Raw genomic sequence first — 24587 nt, forward strand, 5'->3', positions numbered from 1 at the left:
TTTCGAGCGAATATTTAATAAAAGGATTTTTTTTTAGGGCGTCAAGTTAATTTCATAAAAACCCGCGATGTGCGGTTCAATATTTAAGAAAAACAAATATTCTTGATTCAACACAATCTCGGAAAAATGATTGCTTAATATATTATCAAAAGTTATTGTGTACACGTACGCGTGACACAATTCCGCATTTTTAAATTTGTAACACGAATATACGTACGCGTAATTCGATTCAAAGAAGGGTCCTTAATCATAATAAGTAAAAGCGGTAGAAAAATCACGTAACAAAAAGTATTTAATAAAATCAAGATAATTAAGCCAATAATAAAAACAGTTAAGCGACCGTGCTAGAACCACGGAATTCGGAAATGCCTAACACCTTCTTCCGGATTAACAGAATTCCTTACTCAGGATTTCTGGTTCGCAGAATAATAAACAGAGTCATATTCTCCTCGATTCAGGGATTATAATTGGTGACTTGGGACGCCTTAAAATTCCCAGGTGGCGACTCTGAAACAAATAAACAAATCCCGTTTCGACTGTCCTTCAATTGGAGAAAACTCCCCACGCGCCCCGCGGGCGCGGCGAAAAGGAGGTGCGACAGTCTTATTCCATTATAATTAATTCTAAATCAATAAGAATACTCTCTTTGTTTTTATCTCCAAATACTTTTCTTCTTCTTTTATTGTTTTATAACTATCTTATTGATATAAACGATATAAGTACTTAGCTACAAAATATTAAGAAAAATTTGATGTGCTCAGCACGGGTCAATAACCACTAGTCAATAAATACATGTAATTTACTCCATTCATTTCAATTAATATGACATTATTTTTTTAATGTCCATTCAAAAAGTATGATATATTATTAAAATTTAAAAATATTTTTAATTTTTTAATTTTTAATTTTTTTACTCTTAACGAAAAACTTTCATAACCATACAAATATTATGAGATAATTAAATTTAAAATTTAGAAATATTGTGATTTATTAAAATACACATTTAATTTTTTCCCGAAACTTGTAGTAAATCGTTGAAGCGGTTAAAGACGTCGGCGTCGTTATCATCTCACCGTTAATTCCTATCTCATCCAACGGCTTAAGATCACGATCCACGTGATCTACTCTAATTGGTCCAATTTAAAATCCTTCACCTCTATATAAAAGCATCAAAACCCAGTAGATTTGCTCAGTTTTTACATTCATCTTTTCCGTAGAGTTCAAAACTTCAAAGCAAAATTCTTCTATAATGGCTGGTAGAGGAAAAACCCTAGGTTCAGGAGCTGCAAAGAAGGCTACATCCCGTAGTAGTAAAGCCGGTCTTCAATTTCCGGTCGGTCGTATCGCCCGTTTTCTTAAAGCCGGCAAGTATGCTGAGCGAGTCGGTGCCGGAGCTCCGGTCTACCTCGCTGCTGTCCTTGAATACCTTGCTGCTGAGGTTAATTTCGTCATTTACCTCTTTAATTCTTCCGTTTTTTCTTAATTCAATTTATTTGAGTTTCAAATGCTAGGGTTTACAATTCCTCTGTTATGTTAGATTTTCCCTAGCATTTTTTTTATTTAGAAATTTTCCTTATTTTTAACCAAAAAAATATGAATTGATTAGGAGTACTAGGTCAGCTCCTATTCGGTATTAATTTCTTCATGTTTTATGATAAAGTTTATATGCAGATAATACTTTGTTATAAAATACGGTTTTTTTTTTTTGATAATTTACATTTCAAATAAATTTGAAAAATTCATTGCTGAAAGGGAGAAATGGTTTGAGGAGCCAAAGATTGAGGTCAAATCATAGGATTTTTTGTTAATTCAGATATTAATTTCTTAAATTTCGTTTTTTTTTTTCTAAAAACAAAAGAAAATCTTAATTTTGTAAAGTGAAGTCTATAATAACGCGGTGAATATCTTAGAAATGTTTGAAAGAAAATTTGTTTCGCTCTTCAAATACACATGGCCTTAAATACTATGAAATTGGAGGATTAATTAAATTTTTTAATTACTACGTTTTTTATTTTTGGAGGTGTTGTTTAGGTGCTAGAATTAACTGGAAATGCAGTCTATAGTGACTGAAGTAATATGTAAGAAATTTTTGAAAGAGTCATTGTCGAAGAAAAATTTGTCTCAACTCTTCAAATAGACGAGGTGTTGAATAAAAATGAAATTGGTGGAGTAATTAAAACTTTCTATTACTATGTATCTGATTTGTGGGGATGAATTTTGGTGTTGTGTAGGTGCTAGAATTGGCAGGAAATGCAGCGCGAGACAACAAGAAGACGAGGATAGTGCCAAGACATATTCAATTGGCAGTGAGAAACGATGAAGAACTCAGCAAACTCCTTGGAGATGTTACAATTGCCAATGGTGGTGTCATGCCCAACATTCACAATCTTTTGCTCCCTAAGAAATCTGGTGCTTCTTCTAAGCCCTCTGCTGATGAAGATTAAATGGGTCTAAACATGGTTTCATAGTAGCTGTGCTTTGTTTTAGAGTAGGATTTTTGGTTTTGCTATTTTCCTTTTAGAATAGTTGGTAGGGGTTTATGTTGGTTTGTGAATACAACAAATGAAACAATGAATGAAGACCACTGTCTATTTTCTTACAAATGAAACAATTATTGTTATTGCTTTTACATGTATCGTCTGTTTCTTAAGATGCTGATATTATTTTTCTGGTTTTTGTTGTTGTCATTGATCTGTTGTCTATTGTTTATTTTCTTCTTGAGCGGAGGGCCTTTTGTAAACAACCTCTTTACGGAGAGGTAAGGTTTGTATACACTCTATCCTTTCTAATTCTTACTTGTGAAATTTTATTAGGTTGTTGTTTCAAAATGGAATGCCATTGTGAGTAGGTGATACATACCGGTATCTATTTTTTATACATACATGTACAATTACTTAAGTTAATTGATGCAAGCTAAGCCAATATGCGAGGTGCATGTTATTAGAATTTTTGATAGAGAAAGAAGGATAAAAGAGGAGAAATATAGAAATGAACATATTATTATTGCCTACTATATAGAAATGGACTTTTGTGATACAACAAACCTACTATCAATTACATTGAAACGTTTTAGATTTGAAGTGAAACAACACTCTTATATATTGAGTGTTGGTAGGCTGGTAGTTAATTCCTGCAACTATTCAGATTAGATATAGAGTCATGTCCTTTGGAATTTAACTTTTGAAATAATAAGAATAATAAACTACACAACATATATAGCTATGAAAGTTGTTTTTCACTTCCATTGCGAGACAATACTGCATTGCCCATTAGGTTATACTCTTATGATTTGGTCAAGTGGATATTCCAAAAATCCACTATTACACGTGGCTATTTTGGGTTGGCTGTAAGAGAGGAAATCTTCAATGGGTTGGATTTTTTTAAACATAATGTATCTAAAAGAATCTAGTCATGCTTAACGGTGCTGAACTTTGCCAAATGGACATGAAACGAATAAAATAAAAATATAGCAAATTGTCATTCACCAATTATAAAACAGATGATGATATTCTAGGATGAGGACTTTGGTCCTACCTAGTTATTTATATACAGTTGCTGCAAGCCCATTAAACTCAAGCCATAAATCAAATACTCTTTCTGTGTAGTAGTTGCATTCAAGAGACAAGAGTATCTCACTTTATTTCTACAATGGCAGCTACTACAATGGCTCTTTCTTCCTCTTCTTTTGTCGGAAAGGCGGTGAAACTCTCACCGTCTTCCTCTGAGATCACCGGAAATGGAAAAGTCACCATGAGGAAGACTGTTACCAAGGCCAAGCCAGTCTCTTCTGGCAGCCCATGGTATGGTCCTGATCGTGTCAAGTACTTGGGCCCATTCTCCGGTGAGTCTCCAAGCTACTTGACTGGTGAGTTTCCTGGTGATTACGGATGGGACACTGCTGGACTTTCAGCTGATCCAGAAACTTTTGCTAAGAACCGTGAGCTAGAGGTGATCCACTGCAGATGGGCCATGCTTGGAGCTCTTGGTTGCGTCTTCCCCGAGCTCTTGGCCCGTAATGGTGTCAAATTCGGTGAGGCTGTATGGTTCAAAGCTGGATCCCAGATTTTTAGCGAGGGTGGACTTGACTACTTGGGCAACCCAAGTTTGGTCCATGCACAAAGTATCTTGGCCATTTGGGCTTGCCAAGTCGTGTTGATGGGAGCCGTTGAGGGTTACCGTGTTGCTGGTGGGCCTCTTGGTGAGGTTGTCGACCCACTCTACCCTGGTGGTAGCTTTGACCCATTAGGCCTTGCTGATGATCCAGAGGCTTTTGCTGAGCTCAAGGTGAAGGAGATCAAGAACGGTAGACTTGCTATGTTCTCCATGTTTGGATTCTTCGTTCAGGCTATCGTCACCGGAAAAGGTCCATTGGAGAACCTTGCTGACCACCTTGCTGATCCAGTTAACAACAACGCCTGGGCCTATGCCACAAACTTTGTTCCAGGAAAGTGAAGTTCTTAAAAATGTCTCCTGTGGTTTCTCATTTTTTTATGGAGCTTGTAAAGCTATTGTAAATTAGTGAAGATTATATGTGAATTTTGTTTAATTGTGTAGTTCTCAGTTACATTTTATGTGCTTTCCATGAATTAAGTATACAAGTTAAGAGGTTACTATAACAAATGCTACATAATAGTAACAACAGAGCGTTTTAACGTTCAAACAAGAATTTGCAGAGCAAAGAAAATTGATAGTGAAAATAGAAGGGAAACTAAAAACTAAAGGGAATTCTTTTTCTTGATTAGTATTTCTTAAACATTATGTAACATATTGGATTATCCCCTAAAAAACAACATTTTGGATACATTACAAAAAGCCATTGCCTAAGAGACCAGTATTGTCAAAGGCTCGCGTAAAACATGCTTAAACCCTGAAGCTAGGTGCAAAACAGGTTGAGCGCTTTGCCTCGCTTAACAAGAACTTCAATTCAATCACAATCCATTGACACTAAACAATAAATATTTCACTATTTTAAAATCTTTTGATTCCTTTGTCCATATTACTTCATTGGTACTTTGAATTATTATTCTTAAATTATAGATATATTTCTGTAAAAAAAATTCTTGCACCCTTTTTCATTAAAGCTCGGGTGTTACTTACACATTAAGTGCGCGCCGATAGGCGCCAACGCTTTTCGCCTTTGACAACACTACATAGGGAATAACTCATTATAACATGGACCACTTTTTGAGACACCATATGTGATAACTGATAATCAACAGAGTTACTTTTTTCAAATACATTGAAACAAAGAATTACAGGCTAAACTATGAAAATAATGAATGAGAATTTTCCTAAATAATTTTAACTACAAGTAGGAGCTTCAAGAAAGGAAATATTGATATAGAAAGAACCATGTAATAGGTAGAATTTGTAAGCATATCTTCTGCCTGATCTCTCTCTGCTACAACTGAAGCTTCCTTATCTACCATACTTGATCTCTAAAATGAATGAGTATTTAAACAAGCTTTCTCCGTCCCCTCCGAAACCTGCGCCAACCGGACAAAGAAGTGATCTTAGTGTGTCATCTACGCATATAAAGCGAAAGATAGAAAACAATGGAAGCTGAAAATCTGTATAGGTAATACTAACAAGAAGAATAGCGCTTGCTAGAAGACGCGTTAGTACGGAGAATTGTAATATTATGAATCCAAAATGAGGCATTTATGATAACGAGGATTTATATCGCCAACTCCAACTAGCTTGGAATTGAGGCGCGGTTGTCATAGGTGTATATACAAATGTTGGCTTAACATCATAGAATCATAGACTACATTTTTTTTATAACCGTAGTGTCAGGCCAGTTTACGTGCACCTCCACTAATTCCACAGGATACCTACCACCTCCCACCAGCAACAGGTACCAAGTAACTCTATCCACCAAGGCTTGGACAGATGGGAAGAAATCACATAGTGTTTTTGCCTCCGTTGGGATTTGAATCTGAGACCTCATGGTTCTCAACCCACTTCATTGACCACTATCATAGACTACATAATCCCCCCCCCCCCCCCAAAATTACTTCATGCTTTCAACATAAAAAGAAAGCTTATGACTCGTAAACTGCTCGAGTACATGATAAAGAAAAAGTCATAGGCAAATCTATTGATTTTGATTCTTAGGGCTAGCAAGTAACATATCATATATTTGAAAGTATATACTTAATACTTAATGCAACATATTATATTTTAATCATTTGCTCTGCTTTTAAGATTTTATGTTTTAATAGGTCTACAATTTAAGGTAGAAATTACCCTATTTTATGAATAGTTTAGTAAATGCATCACTTTTAAGCTCTTAGTATATATCTATTCATTAGTAATTTGTAGATTAATGATGTGTTATGAACTAAAAAGTGATAAACAAGTACATTAAATCAGTGATTTTACCCTTATACATCTATTTTTATACATTTTTTAAGTCATGAAATTAGAATTAATAGACCCGGTGTCTCCTAAGCAGACAAAATTAAAGCAAGCAAATGAAGAAAAACACAGAGCCAGTTTCACCTTGATGAAACCTTACCTTAAGGAGTATCATCATCTGAACTAGAATCATCAATTCTCCGGTCGGCAATAGCTGGAAAAAGCTTCTGACGGAGATCGAGGGACGGTAAATTGGTGGACTCTGAAGTTTTACCTGCCAAATTCTCTTTCTTTGGCGTGCCATTTAGCTTTCTCTGAGCATTTTTCACCTCTATGCATACCTTATCTAAAATTACCAGAAAATCTCGAACAATAACAAACAATCGCAAACCTTCATCTTTCCCTGAATTCCCGTGGAAATAGTCACCCGTGCTCTTAACTAGAGCCATAATTCTTTTTTCTTCCTCAAGTAACCACATGATGTCAACCTCAGCGTTCTGCACAAAACTCTTTAGGGTCTGGAGAAACCCGTTCTCATCATCCACGTTCTTCATTTCTGAATTTAGGAAATCCCGTGACTTTTTGAGTTCGTGACCAAGCTTGGACACTGTGCCTGTTAAGCTATCCGCATCTAAAATTGCAGCTTTTTTCACATTTTCAAGTTCACTGCTCAAACCTGAAACGACCTGGAGACCAGTACTTCGATAATACTCCTCCGATTCCTGAGACTGATCCTCGGGTAGATTGCTGCCTCGATCCCTGGAACGGGCAGCTCTTACACCTTCTGAACGGATTATCTCTTGAACAACAAAATGCAACAACGTAGTTTTCCCATCTATCCCTTTTACATCGGATAGTTTTAGAAGCGTGTCAAGTTTAAATGCTTGAGCACCACCACGAAATGTTCCATCATTCATACGATTGCCAGTTTTTAGAACAGCCTCAAGGAGCTTGTGAAACAGCCTGCTTTTCCGGAGTTCCGTGCAAGCAGCCTGGAGCATAAATGAAGATGCAGCAAACGCCAATGTCAGTATATCCTTAGAAAACAAAAGAATGTTAAGGTTTTAAATGTAAGGAGAAAGAGGAAGAACAGCATGTAGCGATATGCTGGAAGTAATGAAATCCCTACAACTCATTAGTTAATCTGACAAGTTGACCTAGATTAAACTTTCAAGTACTTTCAAGTAGTTTAGTGCAGAGGCGGAGCCAAGATTTAAAGCTTATTGAGTTCTGAATTTGCCATCAAACTCATAACTCGTTTTAGTTACTGGGTTTGCAATTAAATATTTATACATATTTAATGGAATTCCTAATAAAAGACAGGGTATAAGCAAAAGCTAGTGGGTTCATCCGAACCCGTAGCTAATATTGTAGCTCCGCCCCTGGTTCAGTGGACTTCAACCAATAGGAAAACAACTACAAGATAGGAATATTTACAAATAATCCAACAGTTCATCACGATCAGGAACATTTATCTCACCTCCAAAGTGGCAAATGATTCTTTAACCATTGATGTCTCCTCCTGAAGACTGCACATAAAAAGCAAGGATTCAAGCCTCTTGAAGGCAAATGGAATATCAACCAAGACTTTCAAGAACCGCTCTGCAGGCCCAAGCCGAGAGAGATCCCCATTATAGAGCCTCAACTTCAATTCTTCATCGGTAGTTGGAGCCATCTTAAGTAAAGTTTGAAGGAGTTCAGGAGGCAGCTCATTTCCTGAGTCAGTATAAAACATTAGTTACTGCTTTGGTAGATGCAAATGTACAAAAACCAATATTCCCATTTCCAAGAAATAGCACCCAATTAAGTGACCAATATCAACTGATACTACATACTCCTCCTTTCCCATATTACCTACATACTTTTTTATATCACCTATCCCAAAGTGACGTCACCCTTGCCAGTAAAACAAAAAAACTTTACCTTTTCCAAGAATTCAAAACCATATAAAGTCAAACTACCTATATTTGTCTTTACCATGACGATAAACCTTTGCAAGTAAGCATTTCACTTTTCACATTTTGAATACTTTTACAGAAATCTCGAGTATGATGATCCAGTTAAACTTCTTCTCTTAATCTCTGTAGGGGTAACTATCATATCTTTTGAGACAAATGGGGTATAACATAGAAGCAAACTCCTGTTAGGGGTAAGCATCAAATAGTTTTTTCTCGAACATTTTGACAACCGACAAAATAGTAGAAAATGATTTATCTTTTAGGATAAGGATGAATGCAAGTAGAATCATTAGAAAATCATTTTTTTAATAACAATAGTGTCCAAGCCACCTTGCTCGCACCTTAACTATCCCAGCGTCTACCTATTACCTCCCATCAGGTACTGAGTACTCTTCCCACCCGGACTTAGGCAGATGGGAAACAATCACCTAGTATTTTTGTCTCTGATGGAAATCACTAGAGATCATGATATACTAATATAAATAAATTTTATAGGACTTAGAAACAATTTTATTTCTTTTCAGAGGGGAATAGACAATTAAAAGTAGTTGAACATGGCGTTTTCAACTTTTCATTGAGTAGCCAAGTAAGAGAATGATGAGGTGATCAGTGAAACTCAAAAGAAAATTAGCAGAAAACATCTTAAAATGCTTTCCTTCGAGTAAACGAGCTTATTTAAGTATTTAAATTTAAAACTTTTCTACCTTTCATTTGATTGCACGTGATAATTAAAGCCAATAGTACTCTTTCAGTTCTCTGAATAAGGAAGAAAGGAACAGGAGATCACCTTCTTTGAGAGCATCACAGACTTCTTCAGTTGTCACGTTTAAGGCTTTAAGAAGAATAGATAAATTCTGTGCCTTCCTTTGATCAATAATTTGAACATATTGTTTGGAAGCATCTTGGGACGTAGAGTCCTTTGAAACGTTCTTGTTTTTGTCAGCAGGAGCATATCCAAAGAGACTCTCTATCATCTCTTCATCAAATCTGACAAACGATATGCACTGTTCATTTAGAAACCTTACTCCATCAAAACAATCGTAGAGCAACGTTAAGCAAGAAAAAGGTACACTTACTGGAAAGATCCTGATTTGATCTGATGCCAAACCATTGAATGGTCAGGGTTGGCTAGAACCTTATCCCAGAAGAAAGGCTTTAGCTTAGTTTTAGAAGCGTCAGCCCCTGATCCCTCAGCTGAAGCACTAGAGGATGCGTTTGATCCAAGAGGTGAAGGTCGAGGCGGCTTCAACCCCGTGGGAGGAGGACGAGGTGGAGTAGCACCAGGACCAGGAGGTGGTGGTGGCCGAGGACCAGCCTTCGCACGAGTTGGTATAGGTGGTGGTGGAGGAGCCCCTGGTGCAGGAGGGTGTGGACCGCTAGATGAAGGTTTCTGTGGTGGTGGAGGTGGAGGTGGAGCAGCAACATTGGCTGGTTTGGCAGGAGACAGTGGGTCTTCAAAAGGATTCACCCTACCCGGGGGAGGCTTAAGTGGAGGCAGTCCATGCGTCCCCATCCTACCGGGCGGTATCTGTGCAGAATCCCCTGCTGCAGCCACAGCAATGCCCGTAACAGTTCCCAAAGGTATCTCGGTTTTGGAAACATTAACACCGTTTGGCTCCATATAGAAACTTTTACCCATTTTATCGTCGGAATTGTCACTGACTGAATGATTACCAGCATTACCCATTGAAGCTCCTAAAACTGATGACTTGTGTAATGAAGCTGAAAGATTGAAATCTCAGAAACATCAGTATACCAAAAGCAAAAATCAATACTCCCTCTGTTTCAATTTGCTTGAACCTTTTCGGAGTACGAGGGTCAAATTGACTAATTTTCAGTATGAATTCAGACATAGATTCTTTAAGTTATTTGAAATAAAATTAACATATTTAGAAACTACATAAAAAGTACTATAAGTCATAATAGTTAACAATGCAAAATATTTAAAAACTATTTGCAAAAAATATGGTCAAAGAAAACCTTGTTTGACTCCCCAACTAGTAATAGGTTCATTCTCTTTGAAAACGGAGGAAGTGTATTATATACATACACATATTTATATATACAAGGGAAACAAGGAATAGTGAGTGTACCAACAGAATATTCGCTCATGCTTAAGCTGAGAAGAGGTCTCTCGTCATTCCTTCCTTTTCTGGATCCAGCCCCACAAACCTTGCAATAGCATACAAAAAAGAGTGCAACAACAACAAATGTGACTGCAGCAGTCACAAGAACTGCAACAAGAACTGTTTTCCTGTTGCTTTTTCGCTTATTTGAGTGTACATCCGAAGTAGCATTTTGACTAGTAGAAGAATGATCACTAGGTGCAGAGCTTTTGCTTGAATCATTGTAGTCTCGAGGAAAAAATGGCTTTGAAGGAGGACGGGCAGGTGGCGTAGAATTCGGAGTTTCAGAACTGGAAGTTGCTGGATTAGGTGAAGGAGCGGAAGCAGGAGCGGAAGCAGGAGCATCTCCGACCTGAAGCAATTCACGCCGTGTAGGTGCATTGTACCAGGAAAAGAGAAAGTCGGTGCACCTGGTATACCATGTAGGTAGATGCTTCTCCTCTCCCGAAATAAGAAACAGGAGATTTTTCTTCACCAAACAACGCACAAGGGCTTCCTTAGTGAATTGATGCAAGATATTGACATGTTTCTCTTTATTTTTAGTTAACCGTCTTCTGTTAGAAAGGATTTCGTGGCTCCCACTTGATTCTTCAACATCTTCAACAGCGCCATTAGCATGTAATAACTCTAGCCTACAGTTCACCCATAACACTTCAGCCTGCAGCAGAAGATTACAATCAGAATTGCTTATGAATACTTATTCTCAAAGACGTACAAATGAAAATACTACCGATAAATATGTAAGGGGAGAGTTATTGATGCTGGTCCGAATTAAAAAACTTGGAAGTATGGAAAATTGAGGGGAAACATTTGGAACTTCTGATGAAGGAGTGGCTGAAGTTTGGATCAATATATAGGGAAATTGGCAGCAGGTAAGTGAAAGGAAACTATAGACCAGTAGAATGTAGCGTTGCCAAAAGCGAAAAGCATAAGAAGTGCCTCGCTATAAGGTCTAGCTGGTCGAGGGAACAACACAACAATCACCTAGTTGATCTCAGGAATGAACTCAAGATTCCATCTAAATGAAGTGATGCATAGATTGCTCACATTCTTTCACAAAATGGCACATCAAATGCTTCACAAATTAAAAAGTGATGCTAAAGAGAAGGAAAATTATTACACAATATAAAGTTTGTAAACATGGATACGGAAACATATGCTCATTATGACGAAATACTGCTACATATAGTTCTCAAAAGTGGCGGGATCAAGTAATGTAAATTTTTCATCGAACTGCTCCATAGGAACAATCCATGACATTCATTCTATCCCTGTCCAAACACACTATTCTCTTAAGTAGAAATTAAGCAAACCAAAGAAACCACTTAACACTTCAAAAACAAAAAATATTCAAACGGCATGTAAAATGAGTCAGCTAAAGAAGAGAGTTAGTACCAAGTCATGGTTGATCTCCCCGGAACTGATTTGATTGACCAGCAAATGTTCCACCGACGTCTTGCTATCGGGATTTGCTGCTACTATAATAAAAAGAGTACTGATAAAAAAACACAATTGGGCTACTCCCCTTACACCCATTTCTTCTTGAATCAGCATAAACAAAGCAAGCAATGCTTATCATGAATAACTCAACATACCCCCAAACCCCTTTTTGTTCCCTCCTCAAATCTCACAAAAGGCCAAGTCTTTGCAGCATTTACCACTAACCCTATGGAAATCTTCTGAAGAACACCTTTCAAATATCCAAATCACAAACTTCTCAAATAAAAACTCACTGACCAACTTCCTATTTTCATGCAAGAACTCAATATAGTGCCATCAAACACACTGTATAAACCAATAAACCAAAAGATTTCACTCCCTCTTGAAAATCCCACTAAAGGTCAAGTCTTTACTGCATTTACCACCAACCCTGTTGAAATTTTCTGAAGAACACTTCTCAAATATTAAAACCACAAACTTCTCAACAAAACTCTCACTGACCCACCTCAGATTTTCCTTCAAAAAACTCAAAAACCCTCTTGAAAATCCACAAAGATCAAGTCTTTACTGCATTTACCATCAACCCTTTTGCAGTCTCCTGAAGTACACGTCCCAAATGTCTAAATCACAAACTTTTCAACAAAAAACTCAGTGACCCCACCTCAGATTTTCAAGCAAAAAAACTCAAAAATACCAAAACAGATTTCACCCATCTTGAAAATCCCACAAAGGTCAAGTCCTTACTGCCTATACTACCGACACTACTAAATTCTTCTCAAGACAGCCTCTCAAATATATTAACCACAAACTTCTCAGCAAAAATCTCAGTGACCCAACTCAGATTTTTCACGCAAGAACATCCAAACAGTGGCATCAAACAACACACTGAATAAACCATAAAATAGAAAGGAAAAAAAAAACTCAGCTTTAACACAAAAGGCTAACTGACCGAATCAAGAAGTAGTCAATTCAAGAAGGCAATATTGTCAAAAACAAACTACAATAATTCCAATGAATTGGCCATCAAAGCCAAATTCTTTAACTTGGGTTTTTATCAGATCGAGCAAAAAAGAAGCTAAAAATACAAAAAGAATAAAGAATTGTAAAGGGTGTGTTTAGAGAAGGCGCGTGAGTTGACCAGAGAAATTTCTTTGTGTGGAAAGTGAATTTTTCTTTTGTGTAGAAGGCAGCCGTGTCTGAACGCAGATGACAATGTTTTTACTATCTTTAATGCTGTTTCTTGTTATGTTCAATTTATCTAGAAGAAAACAATTTAGATATTTTTGTTCACTTCATTTTTTTTCTGTTCAACCAGTAATTGACTTTAATATTTACACACCACTATGTGTAAAAATATGTATATATATAATATGATTCATACTAAGTGTACATTGACAGTTTAGAAAACAAAATAATCAGTTAAATTGTATTTGATAGTGAAATTTTTTTTATTATAATAAGTAGTAGACACACTTTTAGTTTTTGTTGATAAATTATCATTATAATAGAAATAAAGGAGAAAATGAGTCGGAAAGGCACAAATTGGAAAGATGAAGAAAATGATGGGAATTAGCTCGGATATCCTATTCTGAAATTTTCCTCATTTGCATGTTTTATTTTAGTACCCTAAAAACTTACTAGGGATTGAATAATTACAGTTTATAATAATTCTCCTTAACTACTTTATCGCATTCGAGTTTTTGGCCAATAGTGTCCTTTATCTTTGAGGGTAGGTCTATTTTGGTCCCTCAAATATAATCTCGAGCATATTTAGTCCCTTAAGTATGCTAAAGTGGAGCACCTTTAATCTCACTGACAAAATGTGTTAAAAAACTAACGGTGGTAACCAACTCTGATTCATGAAGCGAATCTTCTGCTCTGAATCAAAATGTTTCCTCTCCTTTTATTGGATAACGCAAATTATTATTTTAATTTCTCATTTTTAGATAATGTCTTCTAAAATTTTGAACTTGGAAATATCCCCTTCTGTGCCAGTTTCAATGAGAAAATGACACTTTAGAAAAAATATATAAAATTTGTATATCATTTTGTATATACATAAATTTTGTATGTTAATATACAAAAATTATACAAATTTTATATACTTTTTCGATTACCAGATGTAAATAGTTTTTGGCACGGGCTAAAAGTGATAATACAATCTGGTTTTTCGTTTGCTTCAATAATATGCTCATACGTGATCTTGGCAGCTCTATTTTTTTCAAATTTTAACTTTTTTTCTTTTTGAAAAAATCAACCGAATTTTTTAAAGTAAAAGTTTCAACGTTAAAATCTTAAATTTATTAGCTCTGTACTATTAGTGGGTGTTGGTTTATAAAATATTTTCGATAAGTAAATTAAAAAGACGGTGAGTGCCGAAACCAATCCCGTAATTGATCTTCGACAGATTTTGTTAGTGAAATTAAAGATGCTCCACTTTAGCATATTTAAACAGGGGCGGATCTACCATGTAAAACATGGTTCACGTGAATCTGTAATCCTCGGGTTAAAGTATAGATATGATGTATATAATTTGGCGAAAACAAATATGTATACTTGATGGAACCTATGGTCAAAAGAGACAAGTGATGCATTGATTTTGGTCTCTTATTTCTAATAGCCTAAGGTCAGGGGATCACCTACCAACCTTTTTGTTTAATTTTTTTTAAAAAAAAGTAATAGTGCACCCTTCCTCCGAAAATTCTAAATCTGCCTCTGTATTTAAGGGATTAAATATACTCTGAGTTATATTTAAGGGACCAAAATAAATTTATCATAAAAAATAAAGGATAATATTGGCCAAAAAATCTATCCCTAAGAAAGAAAAAAAACTCGGAAAGGTATACATTTTGCATGTTGGATTTTGGGGGAAAGTATGCTACCAGGTATTATCATGGATATTATTTTCTCTTCTCATGATATCTTCCTTGCACAATTTACAAGAATTTAAATTTATTATCTTTTCAACAAATACTTTTATATATATATATATATATAAGTCAAACTAATATCTTAAACTTCATGCATAATCTAATGTCGTGAGACAAAATAAAAGGTCATCTTCCTAAGATTCATTGGCTCTTGAAATCGTTTGCATGCTTCTTCTTCTTTTTTTTCTTTTCCAAATGGCAGTGACAGTTAACGTCAAGCAAAGTATTTACTAAAAAAGATCTAACTCCGGGTATGTTTGGTAAATATTTTTCTGTAAAATGTTTTTATGAAAAATAATTGGTTTTATCACTTAATTTCCCTTGTTTGATTGGTGGGAGAAAACTTTTTTCCCGGAAAATACTCTTTTTGTTTCAATAAAAGAAAATAATTTTTACTGCATTATTTTGTTGATATGAAAGAAAATGTTTCTTCTATATCATGAAAAGAAAGTACTTTTTTTGTTAATTTTTTTTTTATATCGTAAAAAGAAAATGCTCATTTGCTGAAATAAAAAAAAATACTAGAAAATAAAGTACTATTAATAATATTTCTATTTAGGGTGGGGGCGGGCGGGGTGGCGGTGGGGCGAGGGTAGGTTGAGTTGGGGTGGGGTGGGGTATAGGGATGGGTTGGTAGAGGTTGACGGGGATGGGAAATGGGTAAAAGTTAGAAAAGAGTTTTGGAAAATGTTTTTCCTTTTCTTGATAGAGAAAATATTTTTCTCCAATTGGATGAAAATGAGTTAATGAAGAAAATATTTTCCAAAGCATTTAAACCAACCAAATATGAAAAAACAGAAGAATATTTTTCGATCTTTTGTGTATAATCCTGCATAATCTCGAATGTTATCAGTTCCGGTACGTAGACCAAATAATACAATGCAAGCAAAAGTTCCTAGATTCATGAAAATATAAAACAACATATAAGTTATCATGCTTGCATATCCATCATTTGAGTCTCCAACAATTATTCCAATAATTACATATCCGATTTGGTCTATAGACGAATATTTTGAGTAATTGCAATGAGATTTCTCAATATCATGCTAAGAATAGATGGGATTTCCAAAAGAAGATGCCATTTGTTTGATGAGAAATAAAAAGGAACATTGAAAATTCAAGTGGCTGAAGTTGGAGCAGCTACTTTCGAAGTAACAGAAAGAAAAGCAACGACTAGAGTAGGAGAGTCAGAATCGAAAAGATGATTCCTCACTTCTTTCTCTGATTAAAAACAGTGCATGAGACTTTCATCTCACACGGCTCCTAAGTGATAAAAGAAAGAAGAACCCATATTCTTTCTTTTTTGATTACCTTCCTCGAGTATGTATAAGATCAATTCACTCCATTTCTAAAAAGTATTACTAATTCTTAATATTTTTCGAAAAATATTTTCCTTTGTACCAAACACACCCTCCATCTCCCCTGCATTCTAACTCTCAAAGACAAACAAAATAAAGAAAATGAAGTTTGTTGCATCTCAACAATGACTCCAACAAGACTTTAGCCTCATTTTAATTTTCCCAAGGTTGACAAGATTTGCCATTTTTATTTATAAGGATTCTCTTTAACTCATTCGTATTGTATAAGGTAAGGCTTATTTAGGAGTGTTAGTCAAACTGTAATGCTATAATATAAAGAAACAGTAATATTTCTGTAAAAAGAAAAACAGAAACAGAAAAGCAGTAGTATAGCAGAAATGTATATAATCAAAAACAGAATCTGAAAATATATTTCGGAATAAAATCGAGTTCATTGAATGCACATGTGTTTTTAAGGAAATTGTTACCCTCAAGTACCCGAGGTGTTAGAATATTATCCTCCCAGTATAGAACGATTTAACTCACCAGAGTATCAGTACCAAAAACGCCGGTGAAACAACAAACCACTTGAATGTTGTAAAACACACTGGCCAAGGGAAGTGTTTTCTCAATATAAACACATTCACTTTTCTTTCCACCACCAACGAAGAACACTTGTTCTTTCCAAAACAAAATGGAGCTCACGTTCCCTTCACTTTCTTTCCTAAATTTTGCATTCACCAATCTTTTAATCCCAACGAGGAGAACAAAGTGTCCCCTATGAAAAAAGTTTATTTTTAAAGTTTAAACCCAATGTACGTCTAAATTCTAATTGATTCGTATGGATAGGCCTATTAAAGAGGGTTAAAAAAAATAGAGGGTAAAGCGTGGCTTAAGAAAATGTTGTTTATTTTCAAAGTTTAAACCCAATACACGTCTAAATTCTAATTGAATGAAATAATTTCGACCATGCCACCACACTTGTGGTGGTTCTTATAATGATTAGATTAGATTACATAGGCCCATTTGGCCATACATTTTGGCAACCTTTTTTCAAATTTTTTTTAAAAATGTTGTTTGTTCGTAGATTAATGATCTATTTTTGAAATTATTTTTCAAGTTCCCAAAATCTAATATAGAGTAGATTGAAACTTGTTCTCCCACTCATAAAATTTCAATTTTTTTTAAAATAAAATGCATGTCCAAACATAATTTCAACTTCCAAAAATTATTTTTTCAAGTTTCAACTAAATCTATGTCCAAACGCTAGCATAGAATCCTGCCTTTTACTTTAAGTGGGCATTTGGACATAAGAAATGTAAAATTCCAAAAAAAATCGAAAAAAAATTTCAAGTGAAAATGGTTTTGAAAATTAGAATTGTGTTTGGACATGAATATAATTTTGGGTTGTTTTTGAAGTTTTGTGAGTAATAATATGAGTGAATTTTGAAAAACAGTTTTTTGGAGTTTTTTCAACTTTTCAAAAAATTTCAAAATTCATCTTTAAGTGAAAATTAAAATTTTTATGGCCAAACACTGATTTCGAAAAAAGTGAAAACTTTTCGAAAAAAAGTGAAATTTATCTTTATGTCCAAATGGCCTCTAAATTTCCTGTCCATATGCTACATGTTCCTTCTGTCTCTTTCTCTATTGCATTTTTGTTTGAGGGGGGAACGATCCAAACTATATTAAAGTAATTATTATTAGATTCAAATATTCAATAGTGATAAAGCAGAGGGTAAAGAAGCACTAGTTTTAAATTATATTATCCTTATCTGCGCAATTTTTTCTCTCAATATTGAATTAAACATGATTTAAAGTTTAAGCCAGTACCCGTTTGCTTTTAAGCAATTATTGGAAGAAACATTTTATTGCAATATTCCTTCTTTTGTCTTACTATGGCCCCATTATATAATTTATATTTTTGGATTTTTTTTTTAATTTTCTGCATACTATGTTTGAAAGAAATTAGAGAAAATGCATAAAGTATCCATTAAATTTGTCAGCAAAAATCATTTGCATACCTAAACTTTACGGGTGTCCTAACACCCCACTATTCTTATCTAAACTAAATTTAATATCCCATTGAGTGATGATCTGGCATGAAAAGTGTAGCTCATTTCGTAGATGCGCGTTAGAAAAAAAAAAAGCTTTAAACTAATTTAATTGTCCAGGTGTCACTTTCCTATTGGATACTCTAACTAATTAAACTGAATACTAATTTTTTCTCTTTTCTTATTTATTTTCTTTTCTTTTTCGTTTCTTTTTCTCTTTCTTCATTTTAGCAAACCAGTGCCACCATCTTACTCCCCATTTCTTGAAACTAAGTCATATTTTATCTTTTGCTTCTCTTTTTCTTCTTCTTGTTGAGTTTCTATTTCCACTCGCCTGTTTTCTTCGCCATATTCCATCAATATAATCCTACTGCAAAGAATTAAAAAAAAAAAAAGAAGACAAAATATCTCACAACCAAGGGCTTATTTTTTGGATTGATTTTAAGGTATTTTGAAGCTGTAAATTGGTGGTTTTGAGGGCTAATTTCAGCAGGTTTTGGGGAGGTTTCAGGGCTGGAATTTGCTGTAATTTTCAGTGATTTTAAAGGGGGGAAAACTGCTGGAATTTGGGGGTGTCTTGGAGCTGATTTTCGCAACTGATTTTGCTCCGATTTTTTGGTGGATTTTGAGGTATTTTGGGGTGAGTTTTAGGTGTTGATTTTGGGGGTCAGTTGTGGGGGGTTTGAGCTCTGTTTTGAGCTGCTTTAGGGCTGTTTTGCCAGCTAATTTTTAGTAGTTAAAAGGAGCGAAAATAGCAGTCATTTGGTGGCAAATTTACATGACTTTGAAGGATGAAGACATGACTACTGTTTTTGGGTTTTCTTTATGTTTTTGCAGCTCTTCAAGGTGGTTTAGAGCTGGTTCCATGGTGGTGTAGGTGATGATGAAGATGACATGGAAAAAAAGAGTTAAATAAAAAAGTATAAGTGAAAAAAAATAAAGCAGCTTTCGACACGTGGCACGTGTGTACTACACATCCCAATACAAGACTGACTAAGTGTTACCAATAGGGTATTAAATTCACCCCAAACAAGAATAGGGGGGATATAGGTCGCCCATAAAATTAAGGTGTGTGAATGATTTTTCCGAACAAGTTTAATATGCAATTTATGTATTTTCTCAAGAAATTATTATTGAATTATTTGATAGGTGTATGGATGGGCATCGTGTGTAAGTTTGTCAGCTTTTTCAAGTATAATTTTTGGCCTTTACCAATACGTAGCCAGCTTTAGTTTTTGTAGTTCTTAGTGGGCGTTTGGACATAATAAGAATTGTAAAGTTCCAAGAAAAAGCGAAAAAAAAAAATTCAAGTGAAATATTTGAAAATTAGAGTTGTGTTTGGACATGAATATAATTTTGGGTTATTTTTGAAGTTTTGTGAGTGATCTGAATGAAAATTTTGAAAAACAACCTTTTGGAGTATTTCAAATTTTCGAAAAATTCCAAAATGCATCTTCAAGTGAAAATTGGAAATTTTATAACCAAACACTGATTTAAGAAAAAAGGAAAAAGTAAAAAAAATTCTTATGTCTAAACGGGCTCTTATTGTTTTTACCTTATGAAAAACTGACACTTACCAAAACCATCAAGTGCATGAACTACATTTTTCCCGAAAAGTGACTTTTTAGTAGGCCGGGTTTGGACGTATATAAATTGCAATTTTTGAAAAAAAAATAGTATTTGGAGTTAAGTTGAGAAACGTAATTTGAAATTATGTTTGAACATGCATTTCACTTGAAAATATATTGCAGTTTTGTTGAGTGGGAAAAAAAATTCTGAAAATTTTGGAATTCTTTTTAAAAACTTACAAATTTTATGGACAAACATATTTTTGAAAAAAAAAATTAGAATTTTTTTTAATAGACAAACGAGGCCTTAGTATTCAAAAGGAGTGGATCCAACATGCAAATGCCACACCTATCCTTTCTCCATTAAGTTCAAACTTTTATTTCAAGTGACGAGACTGTTTTAAAGAAAACCAAAAGAAAAAAGTTGGGTGCAAGTACGAGTTTGTTGGATTAATTTCACGTATGATTATTAAACTGTTAGTTTATTATACTAAGAAATTACAAGATTAATTTTTATAACGGAAAAATTAACTCGATTATTGTCACTTCAACTACTCACCTTATATAATATCCACGTATACTTTATAAAACTACATGATGGTGTAACATGGTGAGCAACTCACCTCACGTTTTAGGAACCAAATGAGGAATCACACGTAGACGGACCTGAGCATTCTCCTGCTCTACGGAGCCCTCTGGAGCTAGAGTTGGGGCTGCTTGGGCTTTTGAGGAGCGAGAGAAATTGTTGGAATTCTATGAAAGAGTCTCGACATTCGACATTAGACATTAGGAACCAAAGAGTATCAATATAGTACTATTACGTGCACCACTTACAAAAGGGGATGTAGCTCAGATGGTAGAGCGCTCGCTTAGCATGCGAGAGGTACGGGGATTGATACCCCGCATCTCCATATTCCTTTTTCCCTACTTGAATAACTTTTTTTTTCTGAAGATTACTAACAATAATGTATCCAATTTTATTTGTTCTCATCAATCTTGCTTAATGTATTTTGTGTGTTAATGGAATTCACGTTTTCTGGAATTTTCATCATTATGTGACACTTGATTTTAACTTAATAAAAACAGCTCTAACAGCATAACCTGTAATTTGTACAGTGGAGAGAATACTGTCTCCTTACCAGTAATAGCTTGGAACTTTTCCTTTCAACCATTTTATATGTATTTACAAGGTTATATACTGCAGGGGCGGAGGGAGAGTATCGGTGACGGGTTCGGCCGAATTCAGTAACTTTTACTTAATACTTTATTTTTATATTAGAAAATTCATTAAATATGTATAAAGGTTTAATTGCTAACCCAGTAACAAAACGAGTTATGAGTTCGATAACAAGTTCAGAACCCATAAACTTCAAATTCTGACTCCGCCAGAGGCGGATTTGTAGGCATTTACACGGGGCACGTGAACCCATAGTCTTTCCGTCAAACTAGGTATTTTATGTACATATTTTTTAGAATTGGTCTACAATTATCTGCTGGCACCATATTCCAAAGAGGCTAAATGATGTACTTGGTTGAATGTTGAGTTATTTACTTAGAGGATTAGGGATCAAATCCCACTTAATACTTTTTTTTTCTCCTTTTTAAGCGGTGCACCCATGTTATTAAAATCCTAGACCCGCCTCTGGACTCCGCGTCTAAATTCTATTATATGTTAATACCTGATATTCTTTCAACAAACTTGTGTTTATAATCACAAGCTTTAACTTATTAATCCTCTAGATATGGTGCGATTTTTTGTTTAGTTCCCACTTTTGTAAGTTAAATCTTCAGTTTGTGCTGCTTTTTTGTTATCTTTTACTTGTCCTGTATATGCAATGAAAAGAAAATCAAATGAAATTCCAACAAAGTTCCAAAATTTACTAGTAACATTCCTCTTGCTATAAGAAAATTACTATTTCCATATATGCTTCAATATTCATTTGGGAATCTACAAAATGACAAACAGAATCCAAATATATGTAGTTTAAGACATTTTTTCCATGACTTCTTGTAGAATTGTAGTTGTTTCTTGATAACATGTTTGTGTTTGAGGCAAGTTTTTTTGCTTCACTGCATCTTCAAGCTGCATAAAAAATGGAGCAAAAACACAAGAGGGTTATCAAAAAGCTACTACTGCTACCTACATCAAACCTATGTTGCTCATACTGTTCAAAAATACTACCGGCCGCTAATAACGGAGCCGAAATTTTCACTAAGAGGACTCAATATTTAAAGAAGTAAATACACGAAAAAGTTAAGGGGATTCAATACATAGTATATATACAAAGGAAGCGGATTTATAGGGTAATTTATTGGAGCAAGTGCACCAATAGTCATTCTCAGGAATGCTATTTAGAGATTAGCCAGTACTTATTTTGTCCTTAAATTTTATACTAAAAATCTTAACTTCAGAACAATTCAAGATACTTTTGTCCCGAAAATTTGCTGAAAAACTGAAATTTAGGACGCATTTGCTAATTCTTAAATAATAGCCTTTTAAAGTTGCTACCTGGTGTCATTTCTACTAGTTTACTGGGGCACGTGAACTCATATTCTCTTCGTCAAACTAGATATTTTATATATGTATTTTCTAAAATTTATCTAATATTATCTATTGGCACCCATGCTCCACAAAGACTGAATGATGCACTTGGTTGAATACTGAATTATTTACCCAAAGGAACATGGATTGATTCCCATTAAGTACTTTTTTATTTATTTAGTGGTGCACCATATTCCAGAAATCCTAGATTCGCCTATGTATATACATAAAAAAAAAAGGTTTTACTTATCTAAACAATATACTTTTCCAGTGAAGGGATGTCAGTTGACACCCCTTGAAGCTAAGTAGCTCCGCCGCTATCGGCCACCTGGTGCGCGAAGGATCAGATCCAACACTTGCACGACAACATTTTTTGGAGGATCTAAGCAACATAATATTATCATGCAAATGAAAATCAAGAGGGGAATTGAGTCTACCTTTTCAACATTGTCAAATAATCTATTGGCAAGGTCCATTAGAGGTTGCTTATCATTAACTTGAGCAGCTGAGATTACTTCATCAAAATCAAAGTACATGAATGTTGACTTAATGCGCAAATACTTCCTTACATAATTCCAAGCATCTGATCCTATCAAATCTCCCAAAGCTAATAGATCAAAGGCATATCTTTTCAGCCTATGGATTCTCCCTTTTGTTCCAATGTTGGCAATGTAAATCCCTTTCTTCAAAAATGTTCTCGTACCCGTCTCCTTGTTTATTATGTCTATATCAAAGATTAAACATTTTCAATATATACGCAAAGCGGAGTGAAATTATGAACAGATGACTCGATTCTTGATCTCTTATCATATATATGCAAGAACTAAGACTCGACTTATGAACATCGTAAGAGAAGGGGAAAATGGTCAAATTTGCTCCTGTACTATACGAAATTAAGCAATTTTTGATCTAATGTTACCTCGTCGTTAGGAAAAAGTCTCTTTTTTGCCCGTGACTCCTAATGGATTCCGACCTGCCGGTAAATTTAGACCATACCAAAAACTTCAAGGGGGGTAAATTTGGACCTTTCTTCTCGAATAATTTGGACACGTGGAGTCATCCAATTTCATGCTAGAACTCCGTTAATGATAAAGACAAATACGAGACGATTTGTTAAAGGCAAGAGTATGATAGAATCTAAGTGTAACGGGCCAGAAAAATCATAAGAGAAGGGGAACATGGTCAAATTTGCTCCTTTACTATTCGAATTTTAGCAATTTTTGGTCTAATGTGACCTCACCATTAGGAAAAATTCTCATTTTTGCCCTTAACTGTCAATGGAGTTTGACGTAAGGGTAATTTTAAACCATACTAAAAATTTCAGGGGTAAATTTGAATTTTTTCTTCTCAAATAACTTGGACACATGGAGTCGTTTCATTTCAAGCTTGAACTCTATTAACGAAAATGACGAGACGATTTGCTAATGGCAAGAGTATGAATAGATCAAAAGTGTAACGAACCAGAAAAACCGTGTTTAAAAGGTGAAAAGAAAGCTTACTATTGGATGCTAAAGGAACTGGTAATGGACCAGTGATAAAAAATCCATTATTATCTTCAGCTAGAGAATTTCCAATGCCAGAATTTGCAAATAAAGCAATTGAAGCAAGGCCTAATGCTAGTCTTCTTGTAGTCTGTGTTGGTAACTTTTCTTGAATTTCTTCTGTCTTTTTGCTTAAAAAGCTAACTGGTTTTGTTTTCTTTTGAATTTTCTCAACACAATGAAGTTTGGGAATGAGTGAAAGAGCTTCAAATATACAGTTCAAATTTGTTGTGTTAGCCATAACTGGTGTTGAATCAAGAAACAGAAATGATAGGCCATTTGAACTTTTTGCAGTTATATCCATTTGAAGATTGTTGTTAACTACTGACCACTAGAAGGATATCCCAATAGAGGGCAAATATGTAATTCCGTCGGTATTTTTTTTATTTATTTTTATCTGATATATATAGTTAGCGTTTTTTTTTCCAAGATCTGCTCTTATTAGTTTAATATCTGTTATATGGGTCATCGCTTCACATCATAGTAACTCAAAAATTTTTAGGGGAAGGTCCTTCACAATCAAATTGAGAAAAAAAAAGAAGGTTGCCAATATCATATGGATTAATTATTATTTTTATCACATTACCAATTAATATTTAATTTTAAGGACTTTCAAAAATAGCCAGATTTACAAGTGGTCATCCAGAAATAGTCATAATTTCAAAAGCAATCGAAATTTAGTCACTTTTTATGTAAAGATAAATCTGGATGAAAACACTATTCAAAATCTGAAAAAATACTCCAGTATAATATACTGGAGATCGGTGCAC

The 24587-nt window shown here is 34.7% G+C and overlaps 4 protein-coding genes and 1 non-coding gene across 5 annotated transcripts; 3 read left to right on the forward strand and 2 right to left on the reverse strand.

Moving 5' to 3' along the window:
- The first annotated feature begins 1193 nt into the window (after positions 1 to 1193).
- On the forward strand, positions 1194 to 2629 carry LOC104241616 (histone H2A.6). The gene is made up of 2 exons (XM_009796557.2): positions 1194 to 1438; positions 2232 to 2629. Exons 1-2 carry the CDS (start codon positions 1250 to 1252, stop codon positions 2442 to 2444), a joined length of 402 nt encoding a protein of 133 aa, XP_009794859.1. The 5' UTR covers positions 1194 to 1249; the 3' UTR covers positions 2445 to 2629.
- A 902-nt stretch (positions 2630 to 3531) lies between these two features.
- On the forward strand, positions 3532 to 4553 carry LOC104223206 (chlorophyll a-b binding protein 50, chloroplastic-like). Its single transcript, XM_009774583.2, has one exon. The coding sequence runs from the start codon at positions 3649 to 3651 to the stop codon at positions 4450 to 4452; it is 804 nt and encodes a 267-aa protein (XP_009772885.1). The 5' UTR covers positions 3532 to 3648; the 3' UTR covers positions 4453 to 4553.
- Positions 4554 to 5199: 646 nt separating this feature from the next.
- LOC104223207 (formin-like protein 5) lies at positions 5200 to 13106 on the reverse strand. Its single transcript, XM_009774585.2, has 7 exons — positions 11840 to 13106; positions 10412 to 11102; positions 9395 to 10040; positions 9106 to 9305; positions 7841 to 8076; positions 6521 to 7352; positions 5200 to 5486 (listed from the first exon to the last, which is right to left on the reverse strand). Exons 1-6 carry the CDS (start codon positions 11996 to 11998, stop codon positions 6522 to 6524), a joined length of 2763 nt encoding a protein of 920 aa, XP_009772887.1. The 5' UTR covers positions 11999 to 13106; the 3' UTR covers positions 5200 to 5486; position 6521.
- Positions 13107 to 20572: 7466 nt separating this feature from the next.
- On the forward strand, positions 20573 to 20645 carry TRNAA-AGC (transfer RNA alanine (anticodon AGC)). Its single transcript has one exon. It is a non-coding gene; the product is annotated as a tRNA-Ala (tRNA).
- Positions 20646 to 21633: 988 nt separating this feature from the next.
- Positions 21634 to 24160, reverse strand: LOC104223208 (photosynthetic NDH subunit of lumenal location 3, chloroplastic). Its single transcript, XM_009774586.2, has 3 exons — positions 23776 to 24160; positions 22714 to 23000; positions 21634 to 21817 (listed from the first exon to the last, which is right to left on the reverse strand). Exons 1-3 carry the CDS (start codon positions 24119 to 24121, stop codon positions 21719 to 21721), a joined length of 732 nt encoding a protein of 243 aa, XP_009772888.1. The 5' UTR covers positions 24122 to 24160; the 3' UTR covers positions 21634 to 21718.
- Between the last annotated feature and the right edge of the window lie 427 nt (positions 24161 to 24587).

Source organism: Nicotiana sylvestris, chromosome 8 (genome assembly GCF_000393655.2).
Source record: "Nicotiana sylvestris chromosome 8, ASM39365v2, whole genome shotgun sequence".
NCBI lineage: Eukaryota > Viridiplantae > Streptophyta > Magnoliopsida > Solanales > Solanaceae > Nicotiana > Nicotiana sylvestris.

Excerpts from the sequence above, each read along its gene's own strand:
- LOC104241616 (XM_009796557.2), top strand. The coding sequence starts at position 1,250 with ATGGCTGGTAGAGGAAAAACCCTAGGTTCAGGAGCTGCAAAGAAGGCT. Across the intron at positions 1,439-2,231 it reads TTGAATACCTTGCTGCTGAG|GTGCTAGAATTGGCAGGAAA; the intron begins GTTAATTTCGTC and ends GGTGTTGTGTAG.
- LOC104223206 (XM_009774583.2), top strand. The coding sequence starts at position 3,649 with ATGGCAGCTACTACAATGGCTCTTTCTTCCTCTTCTTTTGTCGGAAAG.
- LOC104223207 (XM_009774585.2), bottom strand. The coding sequence starts at position 11,998 with ATGCTGATTCAAGAAGAAATGGGTGTAAGGGGAGTAGCCCAATTGTGT. Across the intron at positions 9,306-9,394 it reads ATCAAATCAGGATCTTTCCA|ATTTGATGAAGAGATGATAG; the intron begins GTAAGTGTACCT and ends ATCGTTTGTCAG. Across the intron at positions 7,353-7,840 it reads AATCATTTGCCACTTTGGAG|GCTGCTTGCACGGAACTCCG; the intron begins GTGAGATAAATG and ends TTTATGCTCCAG.
- LOC104223208 (XM_009774586.2), bottom strand. The coding sequence starts at position 24,121 with ATGGATATAACTGCAAAAAGTTCAAATGGCCTATCATTTCTGTTTCTT. Across the intron at positions 23,001-23,775 it reads AGTTCCTTTAGCATCCAATA|ACATAATAAACAAGGAGACG; the intron begins GTAAGCTTTCTT and ends TCTTTGATATAG. Across the intron at positions 21,818-22,713 it reads TATTTGACAATGTTGAAAAG|CTTGAAGATGCAGTGAAGCA; the intron begins GTAGACTCAATT and ends TTTTTTATGCAG.